Here is a 20825-nt window from a genome sequence, read left to right as displayed (position 1 = left end):
GGCCGGCATGAGAGGGAGGAAGCCACTGTGAGACCAGGAGCTGGTACACGAGTTCAGGCCCACCGGCAGCCAGGACTCGTTAACGCCTCTACCTGCTCACCCTCTGGGCAGCCATCACCCTTGGCATGGAGACTGTGGCACTCTAGTCAGGTCGGTGAAAAACATATGGACCTGAGGGCCAACAAACCAGCTACTGAGCCCCTGGTGCTTCATTGATCCAGTACCTCAGCTCACCGTCCAAGCCTTCAAGCTGCCTCTGCAGGGGAGCTACAGCTGTGCTACCCACAGCCCAGGGGTCTCCACATCGCCACTGCTGCCAACATCAAAGCCACAGCAGGCCAAGAGGAGCTGCTGCACCAAGTGTGGTGGCTCTGTGGACCATCTCCACGAATGATGATGGTGCCTGTTTAGCTGTCAGTGACGACAGCGGTCTCCGGACTCCAGCAGCATCAGCGTCAGCCAGCGATGGCAGTGGATGGGAAATCATCGACCCCCAGCTGTTTTGATGAGAGCAGAGTCAGGACCCCGGCCACTCTGGGGTCCAGGGTCAGTGGGGGCGGGCCATTCTAGAATTGGCAAGACGCTTCATCGGCTCCGGTCCCTCTTCTACTGGCCGGGGTGTTGCTAGGACACTGAGCTCTGCGTCCATGGAGGTGCTTCCTGCACGGCTGAGAGGTGGGGGGGGGGGGGGGGGTCATCCACTCTGGCTCATCTATATGGGGGACAGGAACTCCCCAAAACGTCGGTAGGCCGCCTCGGTCCATCACATGGGCTTAATGTTCCGGCTTTGGAACACATTTGTGTCTCCTTGCTTGTGTTAATATTCGTGTGTATTAAGGGGGTGTGTGTGCTATGCAGATCCTGTGTGTGGGATCCTGTGTAGTCAGCGTGTCTGTCCACTATCTTGTCCACTGCCTTTGTCAGTCGGAGTGTAAGGCTTACCTCCTTGTCCTTCAGCCGTGTGTTCTTTGGCCAATAAATGGCGCTAATTGGGGGTGGTGTGGTGTGTGGCGCAGGGGGGGTATCTTTGTCAGTCTGCATTCTTTTGGGGCAGCTCGCTACAGTACAAAAAATATTTTGAATGGCTGAACTTTGAATCGGAATAACTGAAATAAATGAAAATGTAATGTTGGACTATGAAATTTGAAAGCGTGGACATTCATTTTTAATAATGTATCTAGTATAATTATTTTTGCAAAGAACATGTTAATGAAAAACTGAAATTAAATGGTTATGTAAATGTATCTTTAGGTATAAAGACTACATCTTGGAAATAAGGCAGTACTTGGAGTGGGGATAATATTACATCCTTTCAAATCACCCACATCTTAATAGTATTCTCAATCAATTTCTAGGGAAGTGTATAATTCTCTCTACTTGTAGATATGGTCAAAGGCTATTCAGCTAAACTTCTGGGCCCTCTCTTGGCTTTGCACAGGATTGATTATGCTGTCAAACTCAGAATCTTAATCTTGAACCCCAGACTGCATAGGCTTCCTATGTCGGGCACAGAGTGACACTCAATGTTTTCCTTACATTCAAAATATTATGCTGGAGAATGGGTGGGTAGTACACTTTTGTCAGGACAAGAGGGCAGTGGCCATATATGCGCTATATGACTGGTCGCTGGAGTAAACATCGGTGGGTTTGGCTCATGACACAGTGCGCATGGTTGCTGGAATATGACTCCAGTTTAAAATACCAGGCGACTGAAAGCGCACCCAGTGTGCACTGTGGAGGGCCGGTTGACGCTGTCCGAGTCTTGAGAGCGTTGGTGCGAGAGACGCAGCCTCTGCGCCTCACTACACCTGGAGTCACGGAGCGCACTGGAGACATTTTGCCATGCGTTTTTACGCAAATGCTTTTAACTTGAGAGGATTTGTATTCACCTTCCACCAAAGGGCATCATAATCAACGACAAGGTCTGCCGACAACAAAACACTTTCAAAATGGAACCAACGGTCAACACGTCTCTTTTTAAAAATGAGAGCGATCCTTACGGAAGAAATGAAGAAGTCGCTAAAATTGAAATTACAGTTTTGAGCATTACTTTTGTCGTGGCCGTCATTGGTAACATTAGTGTTCTTGTAGCTATGCACAATACCAAGAAAAAAACGTCTAGGATGCACCTTTTCATCAAGCACCTGAGCTTAGCTGACCTAGTAGTTGCTTTTTTCCAGGTTTTGCCACAGCTGTTCTGGGAAATTACTTTCCGATTTAGTGGACCAGATTTTCTGTGCAGGCTTGTAAAGCATTTACAGGTGGTGGGCATGTTTGCTTCAACTTACATGATGGTGATGATGACCGTAGACCGCTATATCGCTATCTGTCACCCGCTGAAGACTCTTCAGCAACCTACTCGCAGGTCTTACATTATGATCATCGGCACTTGGATCGGCAGCCTGCTGCTCAGCACGCCCCAGTACTTCATCTTCTCCCTGAGTGAAATCAAAAACGGGTCCGACGTGTACGATTGCTGGGCACACTTCATCGAGCCGTGGGGGGTGAAGACTTACATCACCTGGATCACAGTGGGGATCTTTTTAATCCCGGTTTCTATTCTGATGGTCTGTTACGGATTCATCTGTCACAGTATTTGGAAAAACATTAAATACAAAACGAAAAAAACTACGTCGGACAGCACTCATAAAAAGGGTTTAATTGGCAAGAACTCTGTTAGCAGTATCACCACTATATCCCGAGCTAAATTGAGGACGGTCAAAATGACTTTGGTTATTGTTGTGGCATATATTGTGTGTTGGGCACCATTTTTCACGGTCCAGATGTGGTCGGTGTGGGATAAAAACTTCCTTTGGGACGGTATGTATTTTCATTTATATTTTTATATTTTTTGAGGAAAAGTTATTACATTTGTTCCATACATCTTCGTACTAGTTTTATTTCACAGAGACTTATTTTTGTCGCCAAAAGTTGCCTTTTGCCTTTGGCCAGTTTGTCCATATCACGTTAAAACAGTACACTGTGACACTGACTTCAGATTGCAATTTCCTAATTTCTGAAATTCGAAATATATCATTTCTTGTAAAGAAATGGAATGACTTGTTCTGTGGTGTGTTGAGGCTCAAAGCAGGGTTTCCTCCTTATCTGCCCTCTGCTTTGTTTTTAGAAATAGAAACATAATTTAAACAGAAGGTAATTTTCAGGCTTTCAGCCATTTTAAGGTTCCGAGCTCACCTACAACAACAACTTTAACTTGCATAAATTAGACTTATTTACCACACTGTTTTAAAGGCTGACAATAAACATTAAAATGACAGGAAATCGCAATTGCATAAATTAGACTTATTTACTACACTGTTTTAAAGGCTGGCAATAAACATTAAAATGACAGGAAATCGCAATTACCATTCTAAGCCCCTCTAAATGTTCTCCCCTCCCTCTCTTTTTTCATAACAGATTCTGAGAACACCGCCCTCTCTATCTCTGCACTGCTGGCCAGTCTGAACAGCTGCTGTAACCCTTGGATATATATGATCTTCAGTGGTCATCTTCTACAGGACTTTGCATATTGTTTTCCATGTTGCCTCAAAATACACCAAAAGTTCAAGAAAGAGGACTCTGAAAGCAGTATCAGGAGAACCACACTCTTGACTAGAATGACTAACAGAAGCCCCACATGCAGCTCAGGGACATGGAAAGATCTGGATAACTCGCCGAAGTCAGACAGGTCAATTCCTTTGGATCTGCAGTCCTGATGCCCTGCATCAATTTTCCATATTTATTAACTTTTAAAATGGTGGACACAGGTACCACACACTGAATGTGATCTTGCCATAGACATGTCTGTAAAAAAAAAGGGCATTAGACAAAACATTTGGGGCATGTCCTGTCTGACAGATAAAGTGTTTGGAATGTGGTGGGGACAAGTCTGAGCCAATCTTGCCAGTCTTGATCGAGGGCCAAAAAAAAATCAGATTTTTTTCCAGACTTTGCTTATCTACGTTTACCCTCGATCTGTCAGTCTGCTACACAAATGCCAAGTGTGACAGTCTGTGATATTATTGATGTTGAAGCGGCACATGCCTCACCAGGCGGGTTAGAGCAAATCAAGAGGGGATTACCAAAGGAGACATGGCTGGTCCGTGCAAGACTAAAAAGTGACCAGCCAACTGTAAAATACCAGCCCTGATTGCAGTATAGTTTTCATAGATTTGATAGCTCTCGGGATGAGGTTATCAGCCAGGAATTCACTGTTCACGAAACAAGACAGTCTAAGGAGGTTGCGAAAGCACTCAGTGGATCTATCCATCACTGTATATAGACTTGTGACATTCCATATGTGCTCCACGTGAATGTAAACATGCGTGCAACTATGCGTGTGTGTGTGTGTCTTTGTGTGTGCGTGTGTATGCGTGTGTGTGTGTCTGTGCGTGTGTGTTTGCGTGCGTGTGTGTGTGTGTGTGTGTGTGTGTATGTGTGCGTGTGTGCGTGTGTGTGTGTGTGTGTGTGTGTGTGTGCTGGTGCTTGTGCATGTGCCTGTGCTTGTGCTTGTGCTTGAGATGGAAGGGTATTGCTCCACTCACATGCTGAAAATATGTACAAGGTTTCACAATTGTGCTGGCATTGTATATGTGTGTGTGTGTGTGTGTGTTTGTGTCTGTGTGTCTGTGTGTCTGTGTGTCTGTGTGTCTGTGTGCGTGTGCATTTTGTATGTTCTACTCAGAAATCACCTCAATCGACTCCTCACTCACGCTGCTTTGTACTTCAGAATGTAAATGTTAAAAGCAAAATGTCTGCGATATTGTATTTCAAAAGACGCAACACAGTGCATGTCATGTATATAGAAAAGTAATCTCTTGTCGTTAACTCAGTACAAAGGCAACAGCTTCAATGACACAAAGGTTTCAGAGAGTTTAGATCTGAGGCTGTTGGGGTGGTGGCAAACGTGTAGGAGGACAGGAACTGGTGGCTAAGCATTAAAAGGGACTACACAACACAATGTCTCACTTTGGTCAAATCTGGTCTTCAGTTATATTGCAAAGGAAAGGGGTAAACACTTTTCACGTGAACAACGTAAAGGAAGCTTGTTTGGCACTTGCAGTCCTACGACTTAGAGGACATGAACCCAAATTATGTGGGGCCACTTCCTTTGTCAGGATTCTTTCGCAACACCTCTAGAATCCTCCCGACTGACTCAATCTATAGGGAGCGTTAGTTACCAAGGAGTCTCTTTCCGTCCAGCTTAGCCACAGTGATTATGCATTATTTCCAGGATTTATAAACATTTTTCCTCATTTCTGAAATCATTGCCCTCAGCATAGATAATGCTTGTTGTAGGCTATATAAAGAAATTGTACAGAGGGTTTTAAATGTCAAATAACACAAATTATGTTACCTGTATGTAACACATAATTCCTTTTTGGTGATGTTATGTGACTTTTATGCTGTTCTGCTTGTACACAGTGCCAAGGGAGGATAGCTTAATATAAAAGAATGCTAAGCTACGACTGCCATGTATCTGGTCTCTTCTTCCACACTCACTTTGGCCACACTGAACTCTTTGAGGTCTTTGCAAAAATGTGAGATGTGTTAACATCGACCTTAAGATGCACTTCCACCTGTCCTTGAAGCAGCAGAAGAGTAAGAATATCCTCAAATTAGCGTTAACATGGGCTGAATAATGGCAATGACAGTAAGTGCTCAGTAAATTGTGTTCATTGCTGTAAATGTGGTAAAATGCCCAAAGTAAGTGGCTTTTCACTGCTGGCAGACACCTGAGGTGAGACTTCGAATCCTTTGAAGTCATTAATAATCAGGTCGAATACCTCCATGAGATGTACGCAAGGCACACTTAAAAGTGACTGGATGGAGACGCTGAAGGAAAATTGCGCTAATGGCACAAAGAATGAGAATGAGACAGTTCAATGGTAAGAGAGAGAGAGAGCGAGCGAGAGAGAGAGAGACTGCCAACAGTCAGGCAGTGCCTTCCAAGAACCACAACCTCTCCTTGGCTCTGAAGATGAGCTTCACTTACCCTGAATTAACCAACTCCTTATCCTCAGCTTACCATAACAGAGCCCAGCCATAGGCAAGGCCAGGCCAAGGGAAGAACTACAGCTGTGGCTTGGGGCCCTAAGAGGAGGGACCCCCCCCATACTGGGCCAGCGGAGCAGCATTCATCACAGTGGCCTCCACGCTGCCCGGTCCAGAAATGACCCTCTAATGCATTCCAGACCAACCTGACAAGAGGGGGCCCGTCTCACGTCTAGTATGGAAGTGGAGAGGGTGTGTGTGTGTGTGTGTGTGTGTGTGTGTGTGTGTGTGTGTGTGTGTGTGTGTGTGTGTGTGTAGTGGGGGACTGGGAAGGAAAGGGCAGGAGGGGTGCATGTGTGTTTGTGTGTGTGAGGAGGGGGGTGATTCCCAGTGATTGGGAATAATGGAGTTGAATGAGCACTGGACCAGCCGTATCAGATCACTGCAGCGCTCTCAACCTCCGGGCCCCGACTCCCACATATGTCTCTGGCTGGCTGGCTGGCTGGCTGGCTGGCTGGCTAACACACACACACACACACACACACACACACACACACACACACACACACAGACACACACAGACACACACACACACACACACACACACACACACACACACAGACACACACACACACACACACGCACACACACACACACGCACACACACTCACACACACACACACACACACACACACACACACACACACACACACACACACACACACACACACACACACACACACACACACACACACACACACACACACACACAACAGAGCAGCAGGGTTTACTGAATCTCTCACAATAGTAGAGGGCTCATGGTGGAAAAAAAGAAGCACTTACTGCTCTGCAAGGTCATTGATAAACGCAAAAAAGAAGCCCATAAAGACTTTTTATACTTAAAACATTATGACAGACTACATTATGTCTGGAAATAGCTGCAGAAACAAACGAATGTTTTCTATAAAGCCGTATCAAACATTGTCATTGTCTAGTGACCAATGGCCTGGGTTATACGTTTCAAACTCATGTGAAGTATTTCAAACCCTTCTGTCCTCAAAGTATAAAATGTTTTTTTTTAGATTTCAAAGATTTATTGTTAATCACAAGAGAAATCTTATGTTTTAAAAATGAAAAAAGACCCCATCTTGAATTTGTGATGTTGGTCTTTCAAGTCCCTGTGAAGTAGCGCCAGGTGTTTTTTCTCAGTGTCTGTAATCAAACGAACTGCAATGCCTTTGATATCAGAAGAAAAGGACGAGCGTTTCAAATTGGCTCTGGTGTTTCCTCTGACTTAGCTGTAAGGTACAAGGACCAAAGGTATTGTATACAGCATGCATTCTAGCTCTGACAAGAACACCTCTCAAACAAAGTCTCAGAAACCTTGGTGATTATATTCATGCCTTTGTTCCTGAGGTATGCGCATAGCAGCAAAATTACTGTCAGATTAATTCCCTCATCAAGTCAAACAGCAGAAAGTGGGTCACATGGAAAATACTACACATTCTGATCATGAAATCATATGCCATAGCAGAAGCCCATTTCCCCTGTAAATTGATTTGTTAAGATTCAGGACATGTGAAGAAATGTAAAGATGTGTGTTAATGGATGGTTAGTAAGGAGATCTATCTGTAGGTCAAGTGCACAGGAGCTGTGGGAATCATATACAGCAGCTGTCTTTTTAATAAAGGGGGATGATGCCTGAGGAGGAGAATTATTTTCACAGCTGTCTCACTTTCACAGCTGTCTAACTTTCCTCGCATTGCTGCAGACATATTGCAGATATTACTGCTTGCACACTGCTCATGGCAAATACATACTTTTGAAGATATTGGCCGACCCTGTGTTTCTTTCCACTGAAGTGTGCAATTACACATGCTTCTTAGTTAGATAGATAAATAGATAGATACATAGAGAAAGACAGACAGTGAGAGAGAAAGATAGATAGAGAGAGAGAGAGAGAGAGAGAGAGAAAAGAAATAAGCAAATGTTTTAATTGCAAAATAAGCAATTGACATCAGCCTCTGCCATTATAGACTATTAGTATTCCAACAAATAGTGTAATACATTTTAATTTGTGTGAGCACCTCACAATGACTGTTGCTGTCAACAGGGCTGTGAATTATAGTGTTATCATACATTATTATAATAATATGCCAAAATTCTGACTGATAACCCAATATGGCCACAAAGCATTCTCACAGTTAGACGCAGCAGGGTAATGCAGTCATTAGGGAGCCCATGACTATGTGAGTGGCAATGCTTATATTTCAGCAAATGGTTACAAAATTGACTGTTTCCTGAGTCTTAATCTGAAGCAGGATGAACAACCCTAATTACAGTAGGCAGTGCATGAGAACACAGTTCACTCGCTCCCAGCTCCCAAGTTTCCCACTGCATGGTTTCGTTGCTGGAGACACTCACATTATTGCTCTCTGAGTTTAATAAGCATTTGACTGATTCATGGTTTCAACAAAAATGACCCTGTGATTTAGGACTGATACTAATAGACAGATCTTTGAGTCTTTTGAAGTCCAAGTCTCCCAGGTCTCGTAAAACCCTGAAGGAACATAAAGACATGGTTGATTGTCACTTGCACTAGAGTTATTTTCTTCTTCTTCATAAACAGACAAATTGGTCTGTGTTCAACATGGCAAGGGGAAGGCAGCGTCCTTTATTAGTAGGGATGCAACCCCACCCAAGGCTCGCTGACGATGAAAGCGCCTTCTGCAGCCTAAACGGTCTAGCGACGTGAGCACTTCCATCCCAAAACAACACACTTCCTCTTCCCCTGTTATTGTTCTCCCGCACTCTTTACGACAACATAACGCCCGTCATGCGAGAAAAACGTGCATTTGCCAGTAAGGCTCCGAGGGACCTGCCAGTGTTTCCAGAGAAGGCCGGAGAGAGAGAGAGAGAGGGGGGGGGGAAATCTGAGCAAGGATCCACTGGAAGGAAGGTTTGGAATGGACTTGGGAGATTCCACAGGCGAAAGATCTTGCCACTGATTTTTTAAGCTCTCGTGGGTAATGGATGTCAAAGGCAAGCGCTCCAGTCACTCTGAGCTCAGAGATATTCGGTCACAGCTCATAAGTCATCTGAGGTTCTCAGAACTGCATGCTGCGTTCTCTCTGTGAGCTCATCTATTACTGGGAACGAAGCCCTCTGCAGTAGCAGGCATGCTTAGCAGGGCTCCATCTTAATGATAAACACATAACTGACATGGCATGCAGTAAACAAATGTAACTGTCTCACCACATTGCACCCTGTACTTATCATCTGAACCAGACTGACTTCTACTAGAAGTAAATAACCAGGAGAGGGAGAGAAAGAGACAGCGAGAGAGAGAAAACATCTGTGCGCTGGTGATAATGCAAGACCCGATGAGCATGGCCGGCTCCAATGAAATGACAGAGAATCCCAAAGCTCTCCCTTAAGTATTTTTGAAAGAAATAAACCTTTCATCTCCTCCAAAAGTACACTCACATTCCCAGGAGCCTGTGGACTGGATGTCGTCATGGTTCAAAAACTGAGAGATTTGGGATCACATTAATAGCAGCAGCAGGGGTTAAACTGAGTCTCCAGGGTCCGGTGTCCTTCGCACACATGAGTGCAATCTACAACCTCCACTCCTTATCCAAAAAGGTCAGAACAAGCAGCTGAGAGGAAATTGAGGATGGAAACAGATATTGATTTGCTGCTGACATATAAATCTGCAGATGCTTTGCTTTAATGTCTGTGCCAGGTACTGGTAATCACTTAGGTATTCAAGAGGAGACTCTGGGTAGTACAGTCCTGAATAGAAATGTGTGTTTGGGTCAAAACCTTTCACTCATGAGTATTATTCGTTGCAAGCTCAGAAAACTATTACAGGTCAGTCACAGGCAAGTTCAAAAGGATCGCACAAGATTGGAGTTACACTACAACAAATAGATTCATTCTTAAATCTGAACATTGCAGGAAGGTCATTGCCTCTCGTTATCGTTAAGCCAAAAAAACAACCTCATTAGCATCCTGTTGTTGCCCCGACTAACCTGAGCTCGTCTTAGTTAATGACAAGCAAATCATTCCCAACACGCTAACGAGCACATGTACAGCAAGGTGCGAAAAGCATGCAATTTATAAACAAAATGTCCTCATTAGCACTTTGACAGCCTTACCATCAGTAAGCTGAGGGGCGGGTGAAGATGCCACCGCAAGATGCATCTGCATAAGTAATGATGACATCCATCTCGAATGAACCTCGCATCATTGAGTAATGAGAGGTTAAGAAGGGGAAGCTTTGATAGACTGAGAAAAGGTTGCAATCAAAAGCTAATGTATGGCACATAGAATATTCTCTCCCCCCCCTCAGTGGAAGGTGTATGGCTTATTCATGACATTTACCCCACATGATTCATAACTTAATGAGTACTTGATGATCAATCTTGATTAAAGAACTGACAGGTATTGCACACTACCACACTACCACAGCTGTGTCCAACACAAGGGACTCTAAACAGCAGTGCTCAGGACAGGTTTAAGGGACACCTGAAAGACATGTTCAACAAACTGTCGTGGTGTACTCATTTTTCACGCAACCTTTAACACCGACATGTGGAATTTAAGTGTAGAATGTGTTGTGGAGTGGGACCACAAATACAGATTTTGAAAGAGATGACCTTAATTCAATTCAATTCAATTCAATTCAATTTTATTTGTATAGCGCCATAACAATACAATTGCCTCTCGGCGCTTAACAGAGCCCAGAGCCTGAACCCCCTTAGTGCATGCACAACGGCAACTTAGCATAGACACCTAACATTAAAGTTTTATTTTGTTTTCATCCATAACAGGAAGACTAAGGTACAACATTGGTACAGTTTGTTTCACTAGCTGCAGATGTAAATGCATTTTTTTTGCCCAGCCCTGTCGGGAGTATGCTTATTTAAGCAATAAGGTTCGAGAGTCAGTACTGTATCGTCAATAATGTACTTGTTCGAGGGTGTTGTTAGGCCCGACCGCAATGGGACACTGTCAACCACTAACAGGCTCCCGACACTCCGCCAACTTTGTTTGATTTTTTGCGCACTGATATGGAACGCTCAGGTAAATGTAAACAGGTCGTACAGTTACTTTATCGCTGATTAAAGCACACCCCGTGACTCACTCTCAGAATGCTTATTTTCATCTACCCGTGTTATAAGTTAACTCGCAGGGGCGTGTAACCATGGCCTTGTCCTTGTCATGAGGAAACCATGAGGAAAGAGCGGTCAAGGTGCCCCTGATGAGAGCACCAACCCATCACAGACTTCAAAAGACACATGAGGCAATACCTCTGATGTTTACATAAAATGGCCTTCTGGTATTGTGTGAAGTTCTAAGGCCTCATCTTTGCTTATCTCCCCTGACATTTGCTTTCGTGTGTGAAATTGCCGAAATGTCACAGCTCTGGATGTTTGCTGAACCTTCAAAGGATCCATACTTTAAAAACAATTAATAGTTCCTCTCCCGGGGTAGACACTTAGAATATTATCTCATCTAATTGCAGTCACCAGACACATGTGCAAAAACATCAGGAAATAATTCCTTTCCACAGCATCGTTAATCTTCATCATGAGAATATTGCAAACTGATGCAACGTGCAGAGTGAAAGTATCAGTGACAACTTGTGTTATGAAGGAAACCCCATCTGACATTTTGTGCGATGTTTCATCCTAAAAATGTCAGCCTCTTTGTGGCGTCCCCGCTAGGCTGCACCCTGACCCTCATCCTTGTTCTATGGCGGACAACTGTCTGGACTCTCAGGCCTTCGGGTGAATTGAGGTCTCCTAATCTGGAATCAATCAAGGGTTTACTGTGTGAAAGCCCCGGCCAGGGACCCCTGTGGTGACATCACTGGTCTCGGTTATTTGGTGTGTTTATGAGAGTAGTTATTTTTAAGGCCTCCAGCCTTACGAGTGCGTGCAACTCACTGAGAGAAGAGCATCTCGTCCAAGTCACAAGGGACAGGGCAATCGATGACCATCTGCACCGAAACATTCGCCTCCTCTTGCAATTCCAATTAAAAATTTGCCCAGCGGTGTTGGTCCAGGAGGATTAAAAATAATAAAAATTCATGATTTATGAGGCTGCGTTTCAATCAAAATGGGTGGGAGCCACTGCAGAGAATTCTTCGCTCTTAATAACATGGCTAGAGGGGGCATACAGCACCTTCTTCAGTCGTGATGGCAACACATTCACAGGATGAGACTCAGGCATGCACTGCCCCCCTCTGGCAGACTAAGCTGCTCTCAATGCACTGCAGTGAGCTCAAAACAAGCATGGCATGTCTTGTCTCACGAGTTGAGTCTCCTCAGTCTCCACATAAGGCAATACAAGGCCATGGATCAAGTGAGAAATTAAAAGATACAGATCTTATAATGACCGTGTTTCTACAACTAGACGCAAAAGAAGTTAGATTCAGAAAACGCATAAATCAACATACTGTTATCAATGCCATGTTTACTGCTGTCACATCGCTACCTTCCTTCTTCCATCGCAGGACAGAATAACATCTTCTCAGAAGAGCAAGTGTTCCAAGTTTCCTTTTTCCACGCTGGTTGGGGGGTGTTGTAGCCAAAAGGCAATAAAAATAATAAACGGTTCCATGGGCAAATCCCCGAAGTCGGCGGCAGAACATCCTAAGCTTAGAATCGCAAAGTAGCAGATGTCAGTGGAATCTGCGCATGTTGTGGCGATAAATCTCTCCATCAACACACACAAGCATGGCTTGTTTTCAGAACAGACTCCCATCACAGCTGCCGTTAAGAGTGTTTTTGGATGTGAAACACACTCTTAAGAGAGGACGCTCTGCTCTCGCTCAGGTAGAGATAGTGTGTACTCTTGAAGCCAACATTTCTCTTATGAATTTGGGCCCTCCAGTCAACTCTACCCTGAAACACCCTCAAAAAACACAATCTATCTCAAGCAAAGCTGTCACTGCACTCCTAGAAACGTGACAAATTGGCCATCCACTTCACATCTGAGGGTCAAACACAAGAGAATGAATCAATAAAGTACAATCATTTCTACATCCAAAATAAAATGGTCTGTTATCCATTCAATTCATTTCAATTTTATTTATATAGCGCCAAAACATTAAAATTGTCTCAAGGCGCTTTACAGAGCCGAGTGCCTGGACCCCCTCCTCACTCTAGTTGACCCTTCAGTGCACTCAAGGACACAAACCTGTCCCTGAACTGTTTAGATGTATTGAAATGGGTCATAAAGAAAATGTTTCATCTGACAATGTAGCTTTTTTTTTTAGGATTATACATTTTATACATCTGTATAATAAAGCAAACATACCATTGATAGCATTTCACTGTTGAACTGTAGTATCAAACTCTGTATGTATATCCTGCAAATGTTTATCTCTGCATGTATATCCTGCAAATGTATAATGCTGTATGTACTGTATATCCTGCAAATGTATAACGCTGTATGTATATCCTATATATCTCTGTATGTATATCCTGCCCTCCTAGGCACTTATCCTGGGCAAAGGCCATTTGGATTTCACAATTAACAGACATCCCTTGATGAGAGGCAGTAGCTGTTGCTGGAGCGATTTCAGACAGGAGCATTACACATTTCCTCCCTTACTGATAGCAAACTTGACGGGGTAGAGACTCCATACGCAGCACATGGACAGGGTGAGGGAACACATTTCGTCAACACATGCCATAACGTCACATACTTTTGCATACCAACACCTCAGATATGATAAGGTCCAAAAAAAAAAAACATAGGTGTATGTCAATGCAAAGCTGAACTGAACTAGCAAGAACCAGAGACACAGGAACCAAAAACTGCTAATACATTGAAATGCACTCATGTTTGGCTCCCCTGAAGAGTGAAATATAGTCTGGTCACAGGTGAGGTTAGAAGAAGCCCAGGAAAATATAGTCTGGTCACAGGTGAGGTTAGAAGAAGCCCAGGAAAAACAGAAGTCATCATTTGCTTATTGGTGCAAAGTCCATAAACTGCAGTGGACTGCAAGTCCTTAATTATTCCTGTATCTGTACTTCTGTTAAGTTGCTCAGATAACTGCTTAATTATATAGTGTATAGTGTATTAGTTGGTTGGGACACCCGCTGAGAGAAAATGGTTGTGAGGAAACAGTGAGCCATTTGGGCAAGCTCTGGACTGGAAACCACTTTATTTTTAATGAATCAATATGAATTAGAGGCCTTTTCATTTTGACGTTTTTCTTAACTCTTTTACAGCCTCTGAAAGTTCATAAGAAATCTTCAGACTGAATCAGTGACTGCTGACCACCATCATGATATACGCGTGAGCCACTAAGCACGCAAAGCTGAAGTAAGCTCTGACCTCATCCACTTCCTGGCATGGACGTACACTCAGTCCACCTTGAACGAGTGCCCATAATCCCTTTCATTCGGGGAAGGACTGAAGGGACAGGATCATCAATTCCCAACAGCACCTCTATCTGTCTATGGTTCCTATCTGCGTGCTTGTTGTGATGAGGACAGTATAGTTGAGCAGAGGTCTACGTTGACTCCACACACTCCATGCCCCTGTCCACAGGGGACTCTATCCTAGCTGTAACAGATGTTGTGGCAGCATTAAAGGTGCAGGATTGTAATCCCATACACTTTTTTTTAATCAAATTCAGCAAACTGCTCCTCATGGTCCTCTAGCTGTCTGTTCACTGTTCAAAAAACTCCAGTGTTCATACACAGTCCTGGCTCTGTAAATGGAAAACACACATAGTGTTTCCCAGGCCGAGCCATAAACAATCCAAGCCATTCAACACAGTAATTCAGGAGCACGGAAGCCAGGGGTGTAACTTGATTGGCTTTTTAACTTTTAATCAACAACCTGTGCGATAACGAAACCGAATCTTGGACTGCATCTGTAAATATGTCAAGCTCTCAAGGGCGAACTCCACACGACCCTGATGGTCCCAGTGACTCAGCTTACCTCCCTGACAGGCTTTCTCAATCGCTTACGTAAAAAAGTTGGAGTTCAGGGACCAAGAGAGAGAGGAGGGAAAGAGAGAGAGAGAGAGGAAAAGAGAGAAAGAGAAATTGTGAGAGAGTGAGCTGACACTATGCTGACTGTGGTACAAAAGGAAGACAAGAGAGATTTACCAGTGCTTACTCTGGCTGGCAGTGATCACAAGGTATTTGTAGTCTGCTCAGGCCCATTAAAGACATGACGGCACAGCCCCAGACAACACAACATCAGTTGCCAACCAAACAGGAGAGGGTGGTGCCAAAGAATTTGTAAGCTTGTCTGGGACAACAAATGACCAGAGCCTCTAAAGGCAGTATCTAACTTCACACACAATCCTGACAAATATTTTCTTTATGAGGAAAGACAAACTTTAGAGAACAAGGACAGAACAAACAAATGCATATTGACATTAAAAACTTCAAAAAGTCCCAGACTGATGAGATTGTGCCCTTGGTTCTAAACATCTGGAAGGAAATATGTGGCTGATTCATCAAACCGCCATAATCCCTTTCAAATTAATTGTGATATTTATAATCAACTGCCTGTATTTCTGGCCTCTTGTTGAAAGAGGAGCTGATTTTAATCAGCTTTGTCATGCAGCATGGATCCGTAATCAGAACCAGTCATGTACCATTTGCAGTGTCTGCAGTCTCAAGTTACGGGTTCAAGGCTTGAAACAACTGAAAGTTATTTTCGAATAAATTGCTTCTAACAAAACATGTTTATGAACTGTCTTAGACTGTCGGTCTTCTGCAGTTTGTTTGCTTAGTGTACTCTCAACAGTAATGCCTAGCCAGAGAAAAAGACTGACTAGTTTTTAGGTAAGTTTAGAGTCGTAGAATGGTGTACTATGGTGCCTCACAGTATCAGCCTTCTTCAGAGGTCTCCTGTGGAAATCTGATTTTAACCTCGCTTCCCTTCAGTGACAGCAGACGGGATCACATTCTCAAAACAACTTGACAAGAACTCAGCAGCTGTTAAATCAGGTGTGGAGTCCAGGAGTATTTCAAAAGTTCAACATCCAAGTATTAGCCAAGAGATGTCACTTGTAATCAGTGTGGACCTGTTTTGTGCATCATGAACCTTCTGCCAATCCTCCTGGATTAACCTGGAGACTCAACATACAAACATTTCTAAATTCATGCAGCATATTGACCTATCCAGACAGGAAAAACAAAATAAACATAAAGGGAATGTCAAAAACACACACACACACACACACGCTTAAATTAAGTCAGGATATGCTGAATTGCCAGTTCAGTTTGATTGTTTGTTTTTGCAGGGATTTGTTTTTAAATATGAGCTGGGTTGACTATGCGTTGCTTATGTGGCTAGAGAATGTGTGTGAGTAGTTATCTTAATTGTACATTGCGTAGTGCAGTCTAGTGGATGTGACATATAGGCCTGTTTGGCAATGTGTATTGGGAAAACAGATGAGCTCACACGGAAGTTAACATGTAAGGATGAAGTAAACCACAAATTGTCAGAATAAAAAAAAATCATAAATATATAAAATATTTAGTTTTTGTGGTGTGTGTGTGAGTGTGGCAGAGAGAGCGAGAGTGAGAGCGAGAGAAAGAGCAATCACGGCAGATAGTGTGGTCTGTGTGTGGTCCCCCCCCCCCCCGTGATGTAAGGTCAACGATATCATATACTTAACTTGGAAACTTGGCGTTATTGTAGCCTGACATGACTGATTGGTACTTGGTCAAGGACGGATTTCAGTTCTTCTGCATGTTTTTCTGTTGGGGTTCTTAGTGGAGGAAACCCCTTGTGAACACGGGGAGAACATGCAAACTCCAAAGGCCTTGGAGATAGCCCGCCTGAGCAGAACCTACCCTCCAGGACCAACAGCACCCCATGTGGAAATCGAACCCAGGACCTTCTTGCTGTGAGGCGGCAGTGCAAGCACCTGAGCCACCGTGACACTTAACACTCTAAGGTCCAAGGCCTTTAAGACTTTTCTAAGTTGTCTGACATGCCTTGATGTTTTTGTACATTTTGCTTAACTAAAAACATTGATGCACAAATGGAATATATGATTCTATTCTAGAAGACCTCAGCAATAATATCATGTAAGTAAAAGGAATGTAGTAAAAAAAAGTTTAATTTAAATCAAATGTAAACATACCCTTGGAAAAACCTTGTTTCAGAGGTGCTCAGACTTTGTACACAAACACATTGTAAATATTTATTCACAAGACTTTTTATTTCTGAGCCTTGTAAACATAGGTGTTGGCTAAACACATGTTAGTTTAGCATTCAGAAAGTATGTCTTGTTTCACTGCCACATATTTATAATTTCAGAGTGTCCTCTGCCATTCCTAAATCTGTGCCCCTACAAATGCATATTGATGAGTTGGTGTGAACAAACCTGTGACACCTCTCGCAAAGACAAAGGCCATATCCTAATGGCCCTAGAATGTCTTTGTGGCCCAAAACCCCCGGAGTGAATCTTGCCACACCATGACCCAATGGAGATCACTGAATCACCATCCCCTTATCATATGAATAGCTTTAATTTGCTAATGGGTGGGTCCTTAGCAGCAGAAACCCCACTCAGATACTAGAAAGTGCAACACATCAGTTATATTCCCTGACAAAGTGCTTATTTATTTTAAAATTTTGAACTGTATATATTATAAAAGAAAAGGGTTCAATGTTTCCATGGTTGTTCTTTTTATGTCTCTAAGACGAAAACTCGCGGAGCTTAACCATTTTTTTGACGAGGGATATAGACCTTAGACAGTTAATAACCACTGTTAATTTTAAATCGCATGTAGAAGCTATTTACCCAATTTGAAACAAATCATCTAAGATGCTACATAAAGTTACAAAATGTTTTCCCCTGTTCCTCTGACATGGTCTATCTTCAAAATTAATTTTGAATTCCTTATGGAACATTAACAAAATCATTCAATCCTTCACTCCTTGGGGCAGTTTGCATATTGTGCGTGGAGCCTAATGACAGACGCTTGTAGCTATATTTAAATGTATTATAATATATACCCCTGTCTTGTATGTGCACAACTGGTCATATTGTGTTAATGTTTCACACCCTTAGTGTACAGCCGACATAATCATAAAGGATAGAAAATACATTTTTGGAAACCTAGGAATCTTTGCTATTTAGTGCTGTTTCAGTTAATAACCTTGGTTTATTGCTTCAAATATTGGTATGGTCTGAAATATATGGGAGTCAACATGTGGGAAAGGTAAGTGTTTGTCATTAGCACATTAATTTAAAACTAGTATTCACTGTGTCTTCATAGATCGACGAAACATGGCATCTTAAGAACACTTTTGTCACATAATAGTCAAAAATAACAGTCTTATGTTTACCCTACCTATGGAAAGTTTGTTTAACTTAATCCTATAACTCCACTTGTATCATATTTACTACATGTGTTTTTGAGAAGTCTATGTCATCATGAGGAAAAACCTGTTGTATGAAATCTGATATACTATAGCTTTTGCCCTCTGGTGGATTATCCGTGCACTGTATGCAATAGTGGGTGTCACAAGCGGATGGTAGTCCTCTACCGGATGGTAGCCGCGCATGCGCACTACCCGATCAATCGCTACCCGATGGTAGTCCCGCACATCGCGCATGCGTCACTTTGCGACACTGTCGCCTGCATAATTAAATATAATATTAAATTTACCCACATAATGCGTGAAGACAGCCACAATATGTTGACGTTGAGCCTTAAGCTGTAAACCGTTCACAACATAATTAAATATTACATTAAATATACCCACATTATGCGTGAAGACAACCCTCATATGTTGATGTTGAGCCTTATGCTGTAAACCGTTTACAACATAATTAAATATTTCATTAAATATACCCACATTATGCGTGAAGACAACCCTCATATGTTGATGTTGAGCCTTATGCTGTAAACCGTTTACAACATAATTAAATATTTCATTAAATATACCCACATTATGCGTGAAGACAACCCTCATATGTTAACGTTGAGTCTTATGATGTAAACCGTTTACAACATTATTCAATATAACATTAAATAAACCCACATTATGCGTTAAAACAAGCCCTATATGTTGATGTTGAGCCTTCTGCTGTAAACCGTTTGTGTTTGAGCATGCACGATGTGCGGAACTACCATCTGGTTGTGACAGTGGGCCTTTGAATGCTATATTCAAAATGGCTGACGTTATATATTTGGCAGGGGAATCTTTGGCAATTTTTTTCAAAGTTACTGTAAGAATAACATTTCTATATTATTTCATATTACTATATTACTGTACTTGAAACAACTTAACATTGCTATTTTAACCTAGACAAATTCAAAACAAAGTCACCCAGCAACTGTTAGGATACTTTCCATCATGTGGGATAATCCCACTGTTCCATCTGGTTTTGATGTAATGTTAGACCTGTAAATCAAACAAAATAGACAGAATTGAAGAATAACAACTGTTTTTTTTAACTTGTTACAGCTCAAATTATGAAACCACTGAGTTAAAGTTATCCAGCCGCTAGGTAAATTGTGTGGCATCTGGTAGAGGACAGGAGGGGGCACTGTCCTCAACCTCGAACCCAGTGGCTGGGCTACAGAAAACAACCCAGAATGAGTTTAAATATCCCAACGAAATGACCCAAAACAAAATGACCCAGCCTCAACTCAGCATTTGGGTTGCAAAAACAGCCTAGCATTTTTTAGAGTGTATAATTATATTTCATACTTGAAAAATCTTGTTTAAAATGTGTGTATCAAATATGATACAGCAGATATTGCAGGTAATTTATCTGTAGATCCCTCCATTGTCTTTGTTTTGCAATTCATGATGCTGACAGAAAGATTATATCTCAGCAACTTTTTGATGTCACCAAACTTGGTATATGGACTCAGGATCCCTTCCTGAGGTAGTGCAAAAATGTTGCATCAGTTGACCACTTTATTGACCCCATCATTTGACCACAAAATGATTTGCCTACAAAGTTAAATAAAGGACTGAATGAAATATTCCAAAAGCAATGGAAACAATACCAATCTGATCAATTAATTGCCCCAAAGGTCTGTCTTTTTATATATCAATTCTGTTTTTATTTTCCTAGTTAGACTTAATTCTTGCACATTCTCTCATTTTAGGCGGAAGTCATATTAGCAGTGTAGTTTTCAGTCCGTGTGTCATGTTGAAATGCCTTGGTTAGCCCCCCTGTGTTAGCGGATTTGTCCATTGTTACTGTTTGGGCGATACAGAATAGATTTTCCTGTAGTCCTCCGTAATCTCTATGCGTTTTCTTGTGCGTTCGTTAACAAAGGGACACTGAGGACGTTCGGGTTATGGGCCACAGAAACTACATTAAACCGGAGATTTCTCCCTCGCTGCACATTCTTCCTGGCTAGCTTGCTACACTTTGTTGACACTGCCCCAGGCACACAAGAAGAAGCTGTCAATATTAGCCTCAGTCCTATGCTGCAATCCCAATCAGGAGTTTCCATATGGAAGCAACCGACACCGAAACCTCTAATTTTCGCTCAGATAATGCTATCAGATAAGGCTTTGGGAATTGTCTCGATTCGGTCCAGTAGTCAGGAAAGCGCAATCCCGGGTGACGACTGGCTCACCATTCACAACATTAAGCTGATCATCGGTGGCTATGCGACTAAATCCCACAACAGGACTGTCACATGACTACGCTCACCAAGAGTTTATTTCCGTGTTCACTTGGGACTATATGAAACTGTAACTGTGAGGAGTGCCTGTCTAGTCCTCACATGTGGATGGAACGCTGTGCCAATTTGGAGTGGAGGGTACATTCGGAATAAGGAGAACACCTGAATATACAGCAGGGG

At 42.7% G+C, this 20825-nt stretch overlaps 1 protein-coding gene across 1 annotated transcript; it reads left to right on the top strand.

Annotated features, from left to right (window-relative positions):
• Nucleotides 1-1765: 1765 nt before the first annotated feature.
• avpr1aa (arginine vasopressin receptor 1Aa) lies at nt 1766-5422 on the top strand. Its single transcript, XM_080842235.1, has 2 exons — nt 1766-2820; nt 3418-5422. Exons 1-2 carry the CDS (start codon nt 1950-1952, stop codon nt 3714-3716), a joined length of 1170 nt encoding a protein of 389 aa, XP_080698361.1. The 5' UTR covers nt 1766-1949; the 3' UTR covers nt 3717-5422.
• The last annotated feature ends 15403 nt before the right edge of the window (nt 5423-20825 follow it).

This window comes from Sprattus sprattus (assembly GCF_963457725.1).
Source record: "Sprattus sprattus genome assembly, chromosome: 7".
NCBI lineage: Eukaryota > Metazoa > Chordata > Actinopteri > Clupeiformes > Clupeidae > Sprattus > Sprattus sprattus.
The sequence above is the reverse complement of the archived record's forward strand: the minus strand, read 5'-3'. Positions and strand labels throughout refer to the sequence as shown.

Coding starts and splice junctions, on each gene's coding strand:
- avpr1aa (XM_080842235.1), top strand. CDS start 1,950: ATGGAACCAACGGTCAACACGTCTCTTTTTAAAAATGAGAGCGATCCT. Junction 2,821..3,417: donor TAAAAACTTCCTTTGGGACG/GTATGTATTTTC, acceptor TTTTCATAACAG/ATTCTGAGAACACCGCCCTC.